Raw genomic sequence first — 18708 nt, 5'->3', positions numbered from 1 at the left:
ATATGGGCCAACATTTCTAAAGAATGCTTTCAGCTCCTTGTTGAATCAATGCCACATAGAATAAAGGCAGTTCTGAGGGCGTAGGCACCACTAATCCTTTAGGTGAGTGTATGTCTTAATATGTAATATGCAAAGTTTATTAAAAAAAAAAAATTAACTTTATTTTTTTAAGGTAAACCAGCAGAAGACGAGGTCAAACTGGGTGACTTGAAATTGAAGCCCAATACCAAAATTATGATGATGGGCACCAGAGAGGAAAGTTTGGTTGGTAATATTACTGGGTTTAATTGTATGTATTTATTTATTTGTACATGTGTAATTTGTGGTGGTTATGCAATTCTGTTGCACATTTCTTCACATCTGTTAGACTTTGTTATAAATATTTGTTTTTTGTACAATGCAAGATCTCTTAACCTTTGAGTTCCCTTTCTATAGGAAGATGTCTTGGCACCTCCACCAGAAAATGATGATGTGGTCAATGACTTTGACATTGAAGAGGAAGTGACTGAGGTTGAAAACAGGCCAGTGAAACCAATTATTTATTCCACAATCAAAAGTTTCGGATCTGTAGTATTCTTTCTTTCTTTCTTTCTTTCTTTCTTTCTTTCTTTCTTTCTTTCTTTCTTTCTTTCTTTCTTTCTTTCTTTCTTTCTTTCTTTCTTTCTTTCTTTCTTTCTTTCTTTCTTTCTTTCAAGAAATCAATAATTTATTTTAGTATGCTTTAAATTGATCAAAAAGAGTAAGGACATTTTTGTTACAACATTTCAAATAAATGGTGTTTATTTTCATGAAGGAATCATTGTTACCATAAATATTAATTAGTAAAACAGCTTTTTAGGACTGGTAATAATAAGAAATGTTTCTTGAACAGCAAATCGGCATAGAATGATTTCTGAAGGATCATGTGACACTGATGACTGCAGTAATGATTTGCTGAAAACATATACAAACGTGTGTATATATATATATATATAATGTATATGCATATATGTGTGTATATAATATATATGTATGTATGTACACTCACCTAAAGGATTATTAGGAACACTAACTAATATTGTGTTTGACCCTCTTGCACCTTCAGAACTGCCTTAATTCGATGTGGCATTGATTCAACAAGGTGCTGAAAGCATTCTTTAGAAATGTTGGCCCATATTGATAGGATAGCATCTTGCAGTTGATGGAGAACTGTGGGATGCACATCCAGGGCACAAAGCTCCCGTTCCACCACATCCCAAAGATGCTCTATTGGGTTGAGATCTGGTGTCTGTGGGGGCCATTTTAGTACAGTGAACTCATTGTCATGTTCATGAAACCAATTTGCTTGGATTGATTCGAGCTTTGTGACATGGTGCATTATCCTGCTGGAAATAGCCATCAGAGGATGGTGGTCATAAAGGGATGGACATGGTCAGAAACAACGCTCAAACAATTGGCACTAAGGGGCCTAAAGTGTGCCAAAACATCCCCCACACATATTACACCACCACCAGCCTGCACAGTGGTAACAAGGTATGATGGATCCATGTCCTCATTCTGTTTACGCCAAATTGCAATTTGTAGCCTCTTTTTCCTATTTGTAGTGGAGATGAGTGGTACCCGGTGGGGTCTTCTGCTGTTGTAGCCCATCCGCCTCAATGCTGTGCGTGTTGTGGCTTCACAAATGCTTTGCTGCATACCTCAGTTGTAACGAGTGGTTATTTCAGTCAAAGTTGCTCTTCTATCAGCTTGAATCAGTCGGCCCATTCTCCTCTGACCTCTAGCATCAACAAGGCATTTTCGGCCACAGGACTGCCGCATACTGGATGTTTTTCCCTTTTCACACCATTCTTTGTAAACCCTAGTAATGGTTGTGTGTGAAAATCCCAGTAACTGAGCAGATTGTGAAATACTCAGAACGGCACGTCTGGCACCAACAACCATGCCACGCTCAAAATTGCTTAAATCACCTTTCCTTCCCATTCTGACATTCAGTTTGGAGTTCAGGAGATTGTCTTGACCAGGACCACACCCCTAAATGCATTGAAGCAACTGCCATGTGATTGGTTGATTAGATAATTGCATTAATAAGAAATTGAACGGGTGTTCCTAATAATCCTTTAGGTGAGTGTGTATTTTTACTGATTACCAGAGTTAAATTTAGTTCTGCCACGATCATACATTTGTTAACTTTATTATTATTTATAGTACATTATAAAGATTATTCAGCCCATTATTCTGATTAAATGTTTTTTATTTGTTTTCCTTTGATACAGAGAGGAGAATTTGGCCAAGATAGCTCGTCGGGTGAAAGACTATAAAGTTGACGAGTTAAATCCCCCAAGACCAGGAAAAAGATTGCTTGTTCTAGATATTGACTATACGCTCTTTGGTGAGTCTTTAAAACCCAAACCATGTGCATCTGTATGTGTGTAGTGCTGAGTAAATCCTTCTAGCCAATGCAAAATCATCATGAAATCAAAACTGACAACTTTTTATTTATTTTTATGGAATATATCAATATTTATTATAAATCTATGTGCCCTTGTGATTTTGAATCAAAATAACTCCCCTCCCTCTTGCAGCAACTTCGCTTCCCTGATGATGTTTTTACTGGTGTGAGGGCGGGATAACCTGTCACTCACATGACATCACAGCAATAGGAAACCACAACTATACAATCAATTACAGATGGACAAAATCAAGTCCTGCTCTACATTTTGTCTAGTTTGAGAAGTTTTCACCTGAAGATAAACCATTTAGGCATAACATAATGACCGCTATTCTGTTGGTCCCCCTTTTGCTGCCAAAACAGCTCTGACCTGTTGAGGCATGGACTTCACTAAACCCCTTAAGGCATGCTGTGGTATCTGGCTCCAAGAGGTTAGCAGCTGGTCCTTTAAGTCCTGTAAGTTGCGAGGTGGGGCCTCCATGGATTGGACTTGTTTGTTCAGCACATTCCACAGATGAGACTTTCAGTCCAATTCAACACCTCAAACCTGTTGTTGTGCTCCTTAAACTCTTCCTGAACCATTTTTGCTTTGTGGCAGGGCACATTATCCTGCTGAAAGAGGCCACAGCTACCAGGGAATACCGTTTGCATGAAAGGGTGAACATGCTCTGCAACAATGCTTAGGTAGGTGGAACGTGTCAAAGTAACATTCACATGGATGGCTTTCCCAGCAGAACATTGACCAAAGCATCACACTGCCTCCGCCGGCTTGACTTCTTCCCATAGTGCATCCTGGTGCCATGTGTTCCCCAGGTAAGCCACACACGCGCCCAGCCATCCTCGGGATGTAAATGAAAACGGGCAAATGTTGGCACTTTCGGCAATGGACAGGCATCAGCATGCACAACAGACTGCAATGCACTGTGTATTCTGACACCTTTATATCAGAACCAGCATTAACTTCTTGAACAATTTAAGCTGCAGTAGATCGTCTGTTTGATTGGATCACATGGGCCAGCCTTCACTCTCCATATGCATCAGTGAGCCTTGACCGCCCATGACCCTTTCGGTTCACCACTGTTCCTTCCTTGGACCATTTTTGATAGATACTGACCACTGCAGACCAGGAACATCGCACAAGAGCTACAATTTGCTGATGCTCTGACCCAGTCCTCTAGCCATCACAGTTTGTCCCTTGTCAAACTCGCTCAAATCCCTATGCTTGTTTACCCATTTTTCCTGCTTCTAACAAATTAACTTTGAGGACAAAATGTTCCCTTGCTGCCTAATGTATCCCACCCAGTTGCCGTGATGGAGTGTTATTCACTTCACCTGTCATAATGTTATGCCTGATCAGTGTACAGCACAATCAGAAAGAAAAGACTACTTCCAATTCAAGCTGCCTTTAAATTGAAATACAAATTTCTGCTCTGTTTGAATTATTTAGTGTCCCTTGATAGGAAAATCAACTGTGTTGATGTTATATACAGTAAATACACATGCATCAGGGGCATGTGGTCCATATAAGATGTGAATGTTCTTCATACCTCATACCACATCCATAGACTCTCTAATTAACATTACCTTTATCAATTACTATAAATTCCCTCATTTGAGGTGTACCATAAAGCTTACATGATAGTACTTTCCCGCAGCAGCTCACTTTGTTTCCACTCCACTATTTTTAATAATGTGTTGTCATGAGAGTAAGTATCTAACACGAAAGTGAGTGTCTCTTATAATAAACCCATCCGACGTATCCGCATCGGGTGCTTTTTTTGATATGATTCAACATACCCAGCTAAAGAAGTCACTGCTTGCCACTGATATATGTGTATGTGTATGAGTATATGCATATGTTAGTTTAGTTTTTTTTTCTTAAAATGTAGATCATAAGTCATGTGCAGAGACGGGTCAGGAGCTGATGAGACCGTACTTACACGAGTTTCTTACATCAGCATATGAGGACTATGATATTGTCATCTGGTGTAAGTATCCATCTAGATAATCAAGTTTTGCAGACTCTTCAAGATGCTCAAGGACTCAGATCTCTTGTTTCTCTTTTATTTCTTTTTAGCTGCAACAAGTATGAAGTGGATTGATGCTAAAATGAAAGTAGGTCCTTGTTTCGCTTTCCACATTAGAATAGAAGAGTTCAATCAAAATGTTTTTATATATGCTTGCTGATGTGCTAAAAGTGTATTCCACTGAAATGTGCCGTTTTCCCTCAAGCCTCAAATTTGCCTCAGGTTTTGGTTGTACTCTGATAATAAATTAACTCTATATGGTGTTTTTTTTAGGAACTCGGGGTGACGGACAACCCAAACTACAAGATCACCTTCATGTTGGACAGTGCAGCGATGATCACTGTGCACACACCTAAAAGAGGAGTTGTAGAGGTCCGACATATTCTAGTAAAAACAACACGTCATTGTCTATATGTTCCATTAGTGCTTAATATCTGCATTTCATGTTTCAGGTGAAGCCTTTGGGAGTCATTTGGGGTAAATATAGTGAGTTCTACGACAGGAAGAACACGGTTATGTTTGATGACATCGGAAGAAACTTCCTCATGAATCCACAGAATGGACTGAAGGTATGCTGGGGTCTAGTTTACAATAGAGCTGCACGATTAACTGTTAAAAAGACACAATTTTATTCCTTAATGACAATGGTTCGTCTTCATCTATTAAACCTCTGTGTTGCCGCTGATCCAGTGAGAGAACAGTTGTCATTTTTAGGTATAAAGCAGCTTCACAGACAGCCTTTTTAACCACACAATATCATTATTTTTGTTAGAAATATTCCTATTATCACAGAAGTACTGGGATGAGTTTATAGTTTGGATGTAGAGTAAATCACTTTGAAAGTAACATGGCACTTCAAATAACAAATTTGAACGGATAAAATTGTTTCGATTACATTATGTCACCAGGTGGCTACAAGTGACTGTTAAAAAATGTATTTGCCATTGAATCATTAAAAAGATTTTTTCATAAATGCTGATTCATTCAGTAATGGAAGTATTTGAGTCCTTGAATAATTAATTCAATCCGAGTTTTTAAAGGAATTAATAAGAAATTAATACCCATTTTAAAGGGTCATGAAACCCCCCTGCTGCAGCGGTGTTTTTTCACACCTTCGATTTGAGTGGTCGACTGTGAGAAGGTGGGATGGTATTGTGTGGAAAGAGGGAATGTTTGCATAAATAGGGGAGTGTCATATAGGTGCATTAAGATTAGCGATACCAATAGCAGCAGTTACAGCGGTTCTGAGACATGTTCTCGGTTCACGTTGGCATTGTTTACCACAGCGAGATTAAATGAGGGATGAGTACAGCGAATGAGAGAGCTATGTGGCGTGCAGCAGAGATCGCAAATCATTCAGCTCTTCAAACCAGCATAATTCAGTGAGAAATGAAAATAAATGTTATTCTGCATAACGAAATATTTTGCAAGCGTGATAAAACTATATTTGTCCAAATATGCACGCTGTTTGGCAAGATGAACAACGCGCCGACGTGATAAGAGAACGTGAACCACCCAACATGCGATGTGATAGAGATGTGTAATTCTAGATCGGGGTAAAAGCGAAGGGGTTTGAGGCTAGTCTCGACCGCGCATCTGAAGCAGAGCGACGCGCGCTGGGTTGCCGTGACGATCCGCGCTGTCTATCACTCGGCAGCTAAATCTATATTTGTCCAAATATGCAGCACTGTTTCACAAAGAGCCCGAACACATGCGGTTTAGTGCATGGCTGTGACGACAAATAAAACGGAGAGGACGTGGCTTTTGTTCATTAGCCTACTGATTACAGATTGGTTATTTTGCACTCCTGACATAGATAGTCAACGCTTGTAGGTTCGGCGTGCGATTCCTCAGGTGAATTTTACTTTACCGAGCCTTTGTAGCAAAGGCTTCCACAGACGGTGCCGGTTACAGCTCGCTCTGCGCCCTTTACGTTATTTCGTATCAGCACAACGCCTAGCTTTCCTCCGTGACTTTTCCGCACGCTGCTTCCAAAACTTCCCCACCATACCTCTACAATAATGAGGGAAGACGAGCCTGACAGAAGTGACTGTCTCATGCATATTAACTAAATCATCTTGTATGCATACTACAGCGCAGGGATTGGACTGAATGAGCTTTATGTCATGAATATATATCGAGAATCTCTCGGAGCGGTCGACGTCAGCATGTGCCCAGCTGCCCATACTTGGGCCGAAAAGGCCGCGCCGACGTGAGCATTTGTGACGTTGCTCCGACTAAGCTTTTCAAACCGGAAGACAGAAATCGCTCTGAAAAATGCAAAAATAACTATTTTCACATATGCATACCATTAATGAGTACCCTTAGTGTTTTCAATGATGTGCAGCCTATACATATCTGTTTACATCTCAAAAAAAGTGTTCTGGGGTTTCATGACCCTTTAAGTAACACTTTATAATAACGTTCAGTTGTAAGTCATTTATAAGTGGTTAGTTAATGATGAACTAATCATTTACAAAACATTCATAATTGATTATTAAGTGATATGCTAACATTTGATGTATGTTTTGTAAATTCCATTAAAAGTCATGTTCAAGTGATTAGTTAATGATTAACTAATCATTTATGAAACATGACTATGCGTTCATAAATGATTGAGTGATATGTTAATTATTTTACATAAAATGTATTTAGTAGATTCAGTTAAGTAATTTACAGTTGTTTATTTAATGATTAACTAATAATTTGAGAGCGCTGGGCGTGCGCAAGTTTTTGTTTGTATCTGAGAACTCTGAATAAACACGAGTGAACTTTACAACGTTATTTCTCTCACAAAATGCTTTCACCGCAGCAAACAAACACGACATGAATACAGTAAGAGCTTGTTGAGCAGCTTAACAGCAGTTTGAACAAGTGTGCACTGCAGATATATGTGATTGACAGATCTGGGGTCTCATTTATAAAACTTTGCGTAGATTTCATCCTAAAAGTGTACGTACAAAAGCTAGATTTTGCGTACACACCCGAAAAATTCAGATTTATAAAATCATTCGTACGCCAGAAGCTGCGCAAAAATCCCTTTATAAATCACAGCCAGCAGCAGATTGTGTGTACTTGCTTCTCCACCCTGTCTCCTCCCCGAAATCACCATATATGGAGCTTACGACAGCTAGTTTTACTATCCATGACCTCATCTGCATATCATTTCCATGCATATTCCCATCCACATGACACCATGTTTAACACTAAGGTAAATACATTGAAAAATATTAGATACGGACTATATATGCTATTTGTGCCTTACACATTACATTGCTGAATATCATTCAATATCCTTTTTATGTTTTAGAATAAATATATCAAAATATCATATTCTAAAATAGTATTTTAAACACTTAAAATAAAATAAAATTCACAAAGTTTTGCTGATAATGTCCCTAGATGAAAACTCGTTCTCTCCTTATTCTGCCATTGGCATAATCCTCCAGCAGTGCCAGCACTGCCATCATAAAGCATTACATACAGGGGTCACCAGAGGATTTATGTTTTTAACAAATAGACTGATCGTTAACACCTCGACAAAATCACAGAATTAATTTGTGCGGGAAAATTGAAAATGAAATTGTTATAGTGAATACATGTTTCTTCCTGACGGTTTTGTAATAAACACTGTAATAGTTAGGACCGATGAGCGATTGTGCTTCATGACTGTATTTGCAGACTTTGACATTTTATGATGCATGTAGCCTACATTAAGGAAAATATTTTGTTTTTACACTGTGTTGTGCAGTTCTCTAATAAAAGGGTTGTGCAGTTCTCACATTTATGTTCTACAATCTAACTTCAGTTCACGACTTAACCATCTGTGTCGCCAATTCTGTCTTCAGAATGTGCGTATGCACAGCTCAAGGTTTGCTTAAAGGTACGCACATTCTCCCGTCAAGTTTGTTTTTTATAGATCACAACCTTTGCGTGGGAACTGGCGTACGTACGTGCCCTGTTTTGTGCGTACGCACTCTTTATAAATGAGCCCGCTGAACATTATAAAGAGTGTAATTTGATTGCTCTCTATAGTTTAATCATTTAAATAACAGATTTGTTTCATGCTGCTTACAGAAACGACGTAAAGTTGATCGTTTTAGTCACTGGCTTGATTCACTGATGCATCAACACGGCCAGCGGTGGGACTGACAGTATTAAACGATTTAGAAAGAAAGTCTGTGTGAACTTGAATGATTATCTAAACATCACTGATGTGGCATTAATGAACACCGTTACTCACTGTTTGTGGCGGTGCTGTTGAATTAATTATCTGGGCGGGCAGAGCAGAGGAAGGGGAGGAAACCTTTCCTGATGACTGTCGCGATAGTCGATAAATCAATTAATCGCACAATAAAAAAAAATGAGCTCGATAATTTTTTCTGGACGCGATAATTGCCATTTGCATGCTTTTTTGTTTTCCTCATCTCTCTCGTTGACTGCGCCCGCCTCGTCCGTTTGGGGAGGTGTTTATACTCGACGCGCAGACCGGGTGCGGTGTGATGAGACGTCATGCTCGGCCAGCAGATTCGTCTGGAACTCATGGTTCTTTGAATGCGGAGCCACACACAAAGTTACGAAATTTGACGTGCACAACGCCAACCGAAATTGCGCACTCCGCGTCGACGTCATTTTTGCCGCGTGCACCCTCGCGCTCGAGCGGACGCGTCGTGTATAAACGAGGCTTAAAGCTACACTGAAGTTTGATAAACGCAAGTTAATTCTTCAGTTCAATCTTTGTGTGCTAAAAAGGCACATAAGTTCCTGTAGAGATAGCAATACACATTCTCCTTTTTTTGCCAAATAAATGAAAAGCATGTCATCAATGTGTTCTCTCTTGCGGTATCAAAATATCACTTTCCTCAGAGAGGGTCAAGTTCAGTTTGTGCATGATTAGGCTATGATATAACAATTTTTTTAATTCTGTATCCTATATTGTGGATAATTAATATATCATATGCTGAAGTACATTTCTGGATTAAAAGAAAAAAAACAACAAGAACCGTACAGAACAGAAAACCGTGCCCCTAAAACCGTGATATGAACTGAACCGTGGGTTTTGTGAACCGTGTATATGCTCCTAAAACACAATCATCCGTTGCAGTTTCATCCATTTTGTTTGTTTTTGGTACTTATTTAAATGCATTTTTTAAACAGAATGAGAGTCCATGCTTTTATTGTTTTTGGTTTTGTTCATTTATTGTGGTTATTTAAAATGTTTTCCATTCTGAGTGTTAAATAGTCTTTAGAAATTAAAGTTGATTGATCTTTGAAAAGGTGTACCTGCATTTGTATGCCATTATCATTATTTTAGATGAAAATGGTCTCAGAACCACAATATTATCCTTTATCGCAATAATTTCTTGGCCAATTTATCGTCCAGCAAAATTTGTTATCGTGACAGGCCTACTGATGACCGCATAACAGAAGAATTCAAGATCAGCTCGTCTGGGATCTCATTTTCTCAAAGGCAGAGAAAGACCAGAACTCAGTTCACACCTATCAAAATTTCTAGCCACTTGGGTACAATATTCAGGCTAGGGGGAACTCATATTAATGTAGAAAAACCTCATAAAATTAAAATTTCATGTCATGGGACCTTAAATTACATTAGTTAACAAACTAATAATGAACTGCAACTTAATCTTTGTTAATGTCAATTTCATTTACTAATACACTATTAAAGTCTTGTTAATGCACTGCGAACTAACTTAAATAGCAGTATTTTTATTAACTAACATTAACAAAGATTAATAGATACAGTAACAAATGTACTGCTCATGGTTAGTTCATGTCAGTGAATACATTAACTAATGGTAACTAATGAAACATTGTAAAGTGTAACTTTTTTTTCTTTTCTTTGGTAACACTTTACAATGCTTTTTTAGTTAAATTTCCACCGAACTGCCTTGAAACGCGCCGCATTATTCAATGTGTTGATGTAATTTTCCCTGAAACGGCTCCAGCTGTTAGCAGCTCCTCCCCTTTTTTGAAACAGCCAATAGCGGTTCGTTAATATACTGTTTGAGTAGAGCGGACCTTTCTGTTTGGTAAAGCCAGTTTCCTTTAACCATTTATCATAATAATCTCCTCCATATCGCTTTGAAATGCAGCATTCTGTGCAGAATTCAAATGGGTCAATATGTTTGTTGTCTGCGCCGACTCGCGCATATGATCCGCACTGCGCTCTCGTGTCTATAGTCTAACTTTAAACCAGATACGTTGGTGTGTGTGCGCTGCTGCAGTGCTTGAAACTAACATGAAAACAGACTTCATTCGCCTCAACTGAAAGCATATTTACACTGAATTGTGCTATGTGTCTTTGACCATGTAGAAATTAGTAAATGTGTGTTAACAACTGACCGATTTCAGCTTCAGCAGTGTAGGAGGCGGGCTTTAGATTCTAGAGAGCATTTTGATTGGACAGAAGATTTGATGAGAAGGTGAAGTCTGTGATGATGTCACCAAAATCTGTAATTCGTTTTAACGGAAGTGAGAGACTGTAAGTTTTGAATGCTTATAATATCTCATAAATGCAAAGTGTGCCAATGTTTTGGAGCACACCAGCTTATTCATAACTTTAAGGTTAACACAGTCATACTAAAAGCTAAAAAAAACTTTGTGAATCGAATCAAAACCTATGAATCGTGAATTGAATCGATTCGCTGCCTACCCAAAGATTCACAGCCCTAGCAGTTATCATTAAGAAAATAGGCCATTTTCAACATTTTGTCAGAACGTCTAATAAATCATTTTTAGTTACAAACCTAATTCCAAAAAAGTTGGAACACCTGTACAAATTGTGAATAAAAACTGAATGCAATGATGTGGAAGTTTCAAATTTCAATATTTTATTCAGAATACAAAATAGATGATATTTCAAATTTTTAAACTGAGAAAATGTATAATTTTAAGGGAAAAATAATATTGATTGCAAAAATAAGTTGATTTTAAATTTCATGGCATCAACACATTTCAAAAAAAGTTAGGACAAGGCCATGTTTACCGTTGTGTGGCATCCCCTCTTCTTTTTATAACAGTCTGCTAATGTCTGGGGCCTGAGGAGAAAAGTTGCTCAAGTTTAGGAATAGGATTGTTGTCCCATTCTTGTCTAATACAGACTTCTAGCTGCTCAACTGTCTTAGGTTTTTTTGTCGTATCTTCCTCTTTATGATGCACCAAATATTTTTATGGGTGAAAGATCTGGACTGCAGGCTGGGCATTTCAGTATCCGGATCCTCCTTCTACGAACCCATGATGTTGTAATTGATGCAGTATGTGGTCTGGCATTGCCATGTTAGAAAATGCAAGGTCTTCCCTGAAAGAGATGACGTCTGGATGGGAGCATATGTTCTAGAACTTGGCTGTACCTTTCAGCATTGATGGTGCCTTTCCAGATGTGTAAGCTGCCCATGCCACACACACTCATGCAGCCCCATACCATCAGAGATGTGGCTTCTGAACTGAGCGCTGATAACAACTTGGGTTTTCCTTGTCCTCTTTAGTCCGGATGACATGGCGTCGCAGTTTTCCAAAAAGAACTTCAAATTTTGATTCGTCTGACCATAGAACAGTTTTCCACTTTGTCACAGTCTATTTTAAATGAGCCTTGGCCCGGAAAAGTTTTCGCCGGCTACGGCGAATGGCACGATGGATTGTGTGGATGATTTCCATTACAGTAGCATTCCTGTATGTGATGCAGTGCCGTCTAAGGGCCTTAAGATCACGGCCATCCAGTATGGTTTTCTGGCCTTGACCCTTACGCACAGAGATTGTTCCAGATTCTCTGAATCTTTGGATGATATTATGTACTGTAGATGATGATAACTTTAAACTGTTTGCAATTTTTATCTGAGAGACTCCTTTCTGATATTGCTCCACTACTTTCGCTGCAACATTAGGGGAATTGGTGATCCTCTGCCCATCTTGACTTCTGAGAGACACTGCCACTCTCAGAGGCTCTTTTTATACCAAATCATGTTGCAAATTACTCCTCCAGTTGTTCCTTATATGTACATTTGACTTTTCTGGCTTCTTATTGCTACCTGTCCCAACTTTATGGGAATGTGTAGCTCTTATGAAATCCCAAATGAGCTTTATAAAAATGTCTCACTTTTAACATTTGATATGTTATCTATATATATTTTTTTTGAATAAAATATAATTTTATGGGATTTTTAAATTATTGCATTCCTTTTTTATTTACAATTTGTAGAGTTTCCCAACTTTTTTTAGAATCGGGTTTGTATTTATTCAGAATCATAGAAGAATCGTAATCTCTGTTTGAGATTATCCAGAATAATGCAGCTCTAGTCTACAGTTTATTTCTGATTTAAATAGGGAATTAATTAGGATTATTAGGCATGATTTGATCTGATTCTGAGTCACAACATAAATCCTTCCAAAATAAATTTCCTTTTTTTTTCTTTTAAATTATTCTGAAGTATATATGTTAGAAAATATATTTCAAATAATGCCGTTGTTTTGACAATTCTATTCATAAAAGAATTCTGAAAAACAATATGTATCATAATTTCTACAAAAATAGGAAGTGGCACGAGCTTTTTCAGCATTGGTAATAATAATAAAAAATATTGGTGAAAGTAAAAAATGTCTTGGGCAGCAAATCATCATATTAGAATGATTTCTGAAAGATCATGTGCCTGAAGACTGGAGTACTGATGCAGAAAATTCAGCTCTGCCATCATATCACATATTTTCAAATAGAAAATGGTTGTGAATTATTATATTATACACATTTTTACTGAATTTGATCAAATGAATGGTGACCATAAACATTAAAAAAATCTCTGAGACTCCAAATGTTTGAACGGTAGTGTAGCCTCACAATGTACTATCACTGTAACATCAAACAAAATCCTGGGTTTTTCACACCACATTTCCTGTTCTAGTAATTTGCTTTGACCTTTCCAAACTTTATGGAAAGTTTAGATGCTTCTTCGCAAGGTAATTAAAAGCAAGCATAATATTGCTGTTATATGTCACATATATTAGTGCAGTGCTGGGAATAACTTAAAATAAAATACTCGTGATCGAACTACACTTTCTTTTTTATTGATTACATGACTACAGATTATTCACACAATGACAGTAAATCATTGATTTATTGATTCTCCTTTATTCTTCTTTCACACTTCCTCTTCTCCTTTCTGAAGGATTAGCTTATACATTTAGAAAGTCTTCTAGTTTTGTGGAAGTGCACACAGAGTCCAGCCATTCATGGGACTATAATTTTGTGGCAATTTGAGAGCCACAAACCATTTGACCTGGATTTATAGAAATCTTTTCACTTTTTAGGAGTGTTTTCTCAGCATTGCAACACTGAATTTCTAATCAGCTCCTGACGAACAAATTAATTATTATATGTTATCTTCCAGTGATTCATTTAACCATGTATTGCTATGTGTTTGGAGGGGATTTGTCTTACAAACCCATTTTTATTATAATTTTTTAATGTTTATGATTTAAATGACTTGATAGCTTTTAATTTAACTCACAAACCCCTGCAGTTCCATCACGAACACCAGTCTGAGAAACTCTTATTTGATGTAATATGTAATGCAATTCATGTTGTTGATAACAAAGAATGGAATATATTTTCTTTCTCTTTGTTTTAAGTAATCTGCCCAGCGCTGTATAAGTGGCAGCTGCAGTTAAAAACTAAATTTGTAGTGTAGTGAAATGTAAAAATCTTCTAAATCATTTCAGTATCAGAGAATCGTTTCTGGGGGGTTTTTTCCCTCTCCCACCACTAGCGTTGTCAAATAATTCTCCTATTTTTGTATTTGCTTTATAAGAAACTGTATTAAATGGTTTTAAACATGTATTCTTCTCCATGTATTGATCACAGATCAGACCATTCATGAAGGCACACTTAAACCGTGAGAAAGACAAGGAGCTCTACAAGCTGTCTCTGTATCTAAAGGAAATCGCTAAGCTGGATGACTTCTCTGGTCTCAACCACAAGCACTGGGAAAGGTGAAGAGAATAAAATACTGTATTCACGATGTAACTCATTCACAGAAAATAAAAGCTGCAAATGGCATTTGAGAAATGAGGACTTTGACATTTTGGCTTTGATATATACCTAAAACATATTTTTTTTTCCAAGATAAGTATAATTTCAGTGTTATTATTTAGTTTCATTATACAACACACACACATACATGTGCACACATATCAGACATAACATTGACTACTGAGAGGTGAAGTGAGTAACACTGATTATCTCTTTATCTGTTAGCGGGTGGGATATATTAGGCTGCAAGTGAACATTTTGTCCTCAAAGTTGATGCGTTAGATGCAGGAAAAATGGGCACATGTAAGGTTATTTCTCCCAAGGTTTATTTTTCTCTATTATGCCACCTGATGGAGTTTTGGTTCCTTGCCACTGTCGCATTTGGCTTGGCTTGCTCGGTTGGGGACACTAAAATTTCAACTAAATATCCAAATAAATGTAATTACTAAACTAAATTAGCTATATCAACTAAATTACTGATCTGCCCACGTTGTAGCTATATGTTAATTGAAATGAGCTGGATGATATGACCGTTTTTCTCCAGAGTTGTATTATTTTCCTTTTAACACTGTGAAGCAGCTTTGAAACATTAAGCTATATAAATAATGTTGACTTGACTTAAGGATTTGTGCAAGTTTGATAAGGGCCAAACTGTGATGGCTAGGTGACTGGGTCAGAGCATCTCCAAACCTGCAGCTCTTCTGGAGTGTTCCCGGTCTGCAGGGGTCAGTATCTCTTAAAAGTGCTCCAAGAAAGAAACAGTAATGGGCGGCCAAGGCTCATTGATGCACGTGGGGAGTGCACGTGTATCAATGTGCATGGGCCCATGTGCTCTGATCAAACAGATGAGATACTGTAGCTCAAATTGCTCAAGAAGTAAATGGTGGTCCTAATAGAAAGGAGTCAGAATACACAGTGCATTGCAGATTGTTGCGTATGAGGCTGCATAGCCATAGACCAGTCAGGGTGCCCATGCTGACCCCTGTCCACCGCCGAAAGTGGCAACAGTGGGCACATCAGAGCTGGACCACGGAGCAATGGAAGAAGGTGGCCTGGTCTGATGAATAACGTTTTCTTATCATGTGGATAGTTGAGTGTGTGTACCTCATTTACCTGGGGAACACATGGCACCAGGATGCACTATGGGAAGAAGGCAAGCCGGCTGAGGCAGTGTGATGCTTTGGTCAATGTTCTGCTGGGAAACCTTGGGTCCTGCCATCCATGTGGATGTAACGTTGACATGTACCACCTACCTAAGCATTTGAAAACCATGTACACACTTTCATGGTTTTTCAATTCCCTGGCCTCTTTCAGCACGACAATTGACAAATGAAAATAAAGCACTTTTGTCTCTTCAATGGTGTTGTCTTCCACAATAATGTAATGTATTTGCTGGAATAAACCCCCCCCCCCCCCCCCCCCCCCCCCCCCCCCCCCAAAATAAGATGTGACTATTTGTGATCAATATTACAACCCTACCCTTATGATTTTGTCTCCTTGGCCAACAGGTACCTCTCAAAGAGGCAGAATCAATGATATCATCAGCGCTGAGAAGCTGAGTCTAGAAAGGTTTGGTGCTGGAAGCCCTGGTCCATCCTCACCAAACAACTGCTGCTCCACAGATCAGCTTCTCTGTGTCTTGCGTCGTTCATCTTACATCTCTTTATAGTGGTCATTACTCGAGGACAAAAAAAATAATCTAGCGCTTGTACTCCTCAAAACACAATTTACCTCAACAGGTCAATGAAAAGCATTCAACATCTAGCATCGACTGCATTTAAAGCAAGCATGATGTTCCTCTTACCTCACTTCCTGCCTGACGCTCTCTTCTTCCTGTGATTCACTTTCTTTTATTTTGGTGGTAATATGGAAATTTGTACATTCTGTCTAATTTTGTTTTTGCAAAATCTTAGTCCATGGAAAGAATGAAGTGGTTAGAGGAAAGTGTAAACATTGGCCATGTCTTAAAAGAAGCAATAATTCTTGTCTGGCTTCATAAATCTTTGTCCGAATGGCTCTAAATTCCAAAGAAATTATATTCCGAGCCTCACAAAAGAGGTTTTAGAGATGAACATCCATGTGCAGCTTCATCAGCAGATCAAATCAGTTCTCCAAACGAACAATGACATTTATGTTTACATGCATGTTTTTTTTTATACAAATGTGATGTATATTTATGTTCACTACAGCAGTCATGTGATTCTTGGCCAAAAAAGAGGTCATCTCAAAGTAGCCTAACATAATTTTTTTTTTCCATCTACCAAGTCATAACATTGAAGCTTGTTGGAACCCCCCCACTTTCAATTTTCAACATAAAGTATGTGTTTGGTTAAGTCATCATGTTTGGTAGATATTAACTTATGTAAACAGTATTGCATTTTGTGTAACTGCATTTCATCCGGTACTCAGATGTGGGCATTGGATTTATGGTTGTAACCTAAATGTAAATTAAACTAAAATGGTTTTATAGTTGTTTGTGTGTAGTTTGTCACATTTTTTTTTTTTAATTAATACTTCGTTCAAATGAAAGGTTAACCAGTCAAGATTGTATACTTTTATTGTAAAATTAGCAGGGATAGCCTAGCTTTTAAGCTGCTCTACATGAAGCCTAAATACAGGCCCTTTACAAATTATTGCGTAGAAACCGCCCAAGATCATTTCTCAAGCGTGTGATTAGAGAATGTGCATATGCCTTTCTTTCAGACGTGAAATCTATGAATCTAACACTGCTGAATGCTGGTTTCAGACCTCTGCCTTGTAAAAGCCACATAATTATTTTTTGCTAGCTATATTGCGACACCTGCCTTCACATGCACATGAACTTTAATACATCCCATTCTTAATCCGTAGGGTTTAATATTGAGTTGGCCCACCCTTCACAGCTATAACAGCTTCAACACTTCTGGGAAGGCTTTCCACAAGGTTTAGGAGTGTGTTTATGGGAATGTCTGACCATTCTTCTACAAGCTCATTTGTGAGGTTAGGCACTGATGTTGGATGAGAAGGCCTGGCTCGCAGTCTCGGCTCTAATTCATCCCAAAGGTGTTATATTGGATTGAGGTCAGGACTCTGTGCAGGCCAGTCAAGTCCCTCCACACTCACTCATCCATGTCTTTATGGACCTTGCTTTGTGCACTGGTGTGCAGTCATGTTGGAACAGGAAGGGGCTATCCACATACTGTACCCACAAAGTTAGGAGCATGAAATTGTCCAAAATGTCTTGGTATGCTGAAGCATTAAGAGTTCCTTTAACTGGAACTAAGGGGCCAAGCCCAACCTCTGAAAACAACCCCACAGCGTAATCCCACAGCATAAACCCCACCACCAAATTTACACTACAATGCCGTCTGCAGTCAGGAAAGTACCATTCGCCTGGCAACCGCCAAACCCAGACTCGTCCTTTGGATTGGCATACAGAGAAGCATGATTCGTCACTCCAGAGACTCCACATATCCACTGCTGTAGAGTCCATTGGCGCTGTGCTATACACCACTGCATCCAACGCTTTGCATTGCACTTGGTGATGTAAGGCTTGGATGCAGCTGCCCGGTCATGGAAACCCATTCCATGAAGCGCTCTACGCACTGTTCTTGAGCTGATCTGAAGGCCACGTGAAATTTGAAGGTCTGTAGCTACACCTGCTCAGACCCTGACGTGGCTCTAAGAACTTTTCCGCTTTAAATACCACACTTAATTCAAATCCGTGTGTACGCACGTTTTATAATTGAGGCCGATGGACTAGGCTTGAACTGTAGTCCTCATTACATCATTAATAACGACAATGGTAACACTTTTCATTGAGGTTCCATTTGGTTCAACATGAGTTAATATGAACTATACTTCTGAAGCATTTACTAATCTTAGTTCATGTAAATTCCATTTACTAATACAAATTCCATTAACTTAACTCAAAAGTTGCAACTGTTAATATTATTTATTTGAACTGTGCTAACATGAACTGCCAGTAACAGGTGTAATAATAATATAAACTAATGTTAACAAAGATTTATTAGTACTGTAACAAATATATTGCCCATTAATTATGTTAGTTGACTAGGAAGTGACTATAATGTTAACTTATTTTATACAAAAATATAATATATAATAATATTATATAAAATATAAAGAATATTGTGGCATATTTTAGCATGATGCTGTAGAACATGGATTTAAAAAAATGTTATGCCTTGATCTTTTTTGGAATATAAATG

At 38.2% G+C, this 18708-nt stretch overlaps 1 protein-coding gene across 4 annotated transcripts in view; it reads left to right on the top strand.

Moving 5' to 3' along the window:
* Positions 1 to 16964, top strand: part of ublcp1 (ubiquitin-like domain containing CTD phosphatase 1) — a 76821-nt gene extending 59857 nt beyond the window's left edge. For 3 of the 4 annotated variants that reach the window (XM_067424504.1, XM_067424501.1, XM_067424503.1), the window contains exons 4-12: positions 173 to 264; positions 436 to 521; positions 2256 to 2371; positions 4321 to 4419; positions 4509 to 4546; positions 4732 to 4830; positions 4911 to 5027; positions 14330 to 14457; positions 16006 to 16964. In XM_067424504.1, coding sequence (XP_067280605.1) covers positions 173 to 264; positions 436 to 521; positions 2256 to 2371; positions 4321 to 4419; positions 4509 to 4546; positions 4732 to 4830; positions 4911 to 5027; positions 14330 to 14457; positions 16006 to 16033 — 803 coding nt within the window. In that variant the 3' untranslated portion in view covers positions 16034 to 16964. The remainder of the gene's footprint in view (positions 1 to 172; positions 265 to 435; positions 522 to 2255; positions 2372 to 4320; positions 4420 to 4508; positions 4547 to 4731; positions 4831 to 4910; positions 5028 to 14329; positions 14458 to 16005) is intronic. The other variant, XM_067424502.1, reaches the window with a different exon arrangement.
* Positions 16965 to 18708: the final 1744 nt, after the last annotated feature.

The sequence above is a fragment of the Pseudorasbora parva genome, chromosome 18, assembly GCF_024679245.1.
Source record: "Pseudorasbora parva isolate DD20220531a chromosome 18, ASM2467924v1, whole genome shotgun sequence".
Lineage (NCBI taxonomy): Eukaryota > Metazoa > Chordata > Actinopteri > Cypriniformes > Gobionidae > Pseudorasbora > Pseudorasbora parva.
This window is presented reverse-complemented; position numbering and strand designations above follow the sequence as displayed.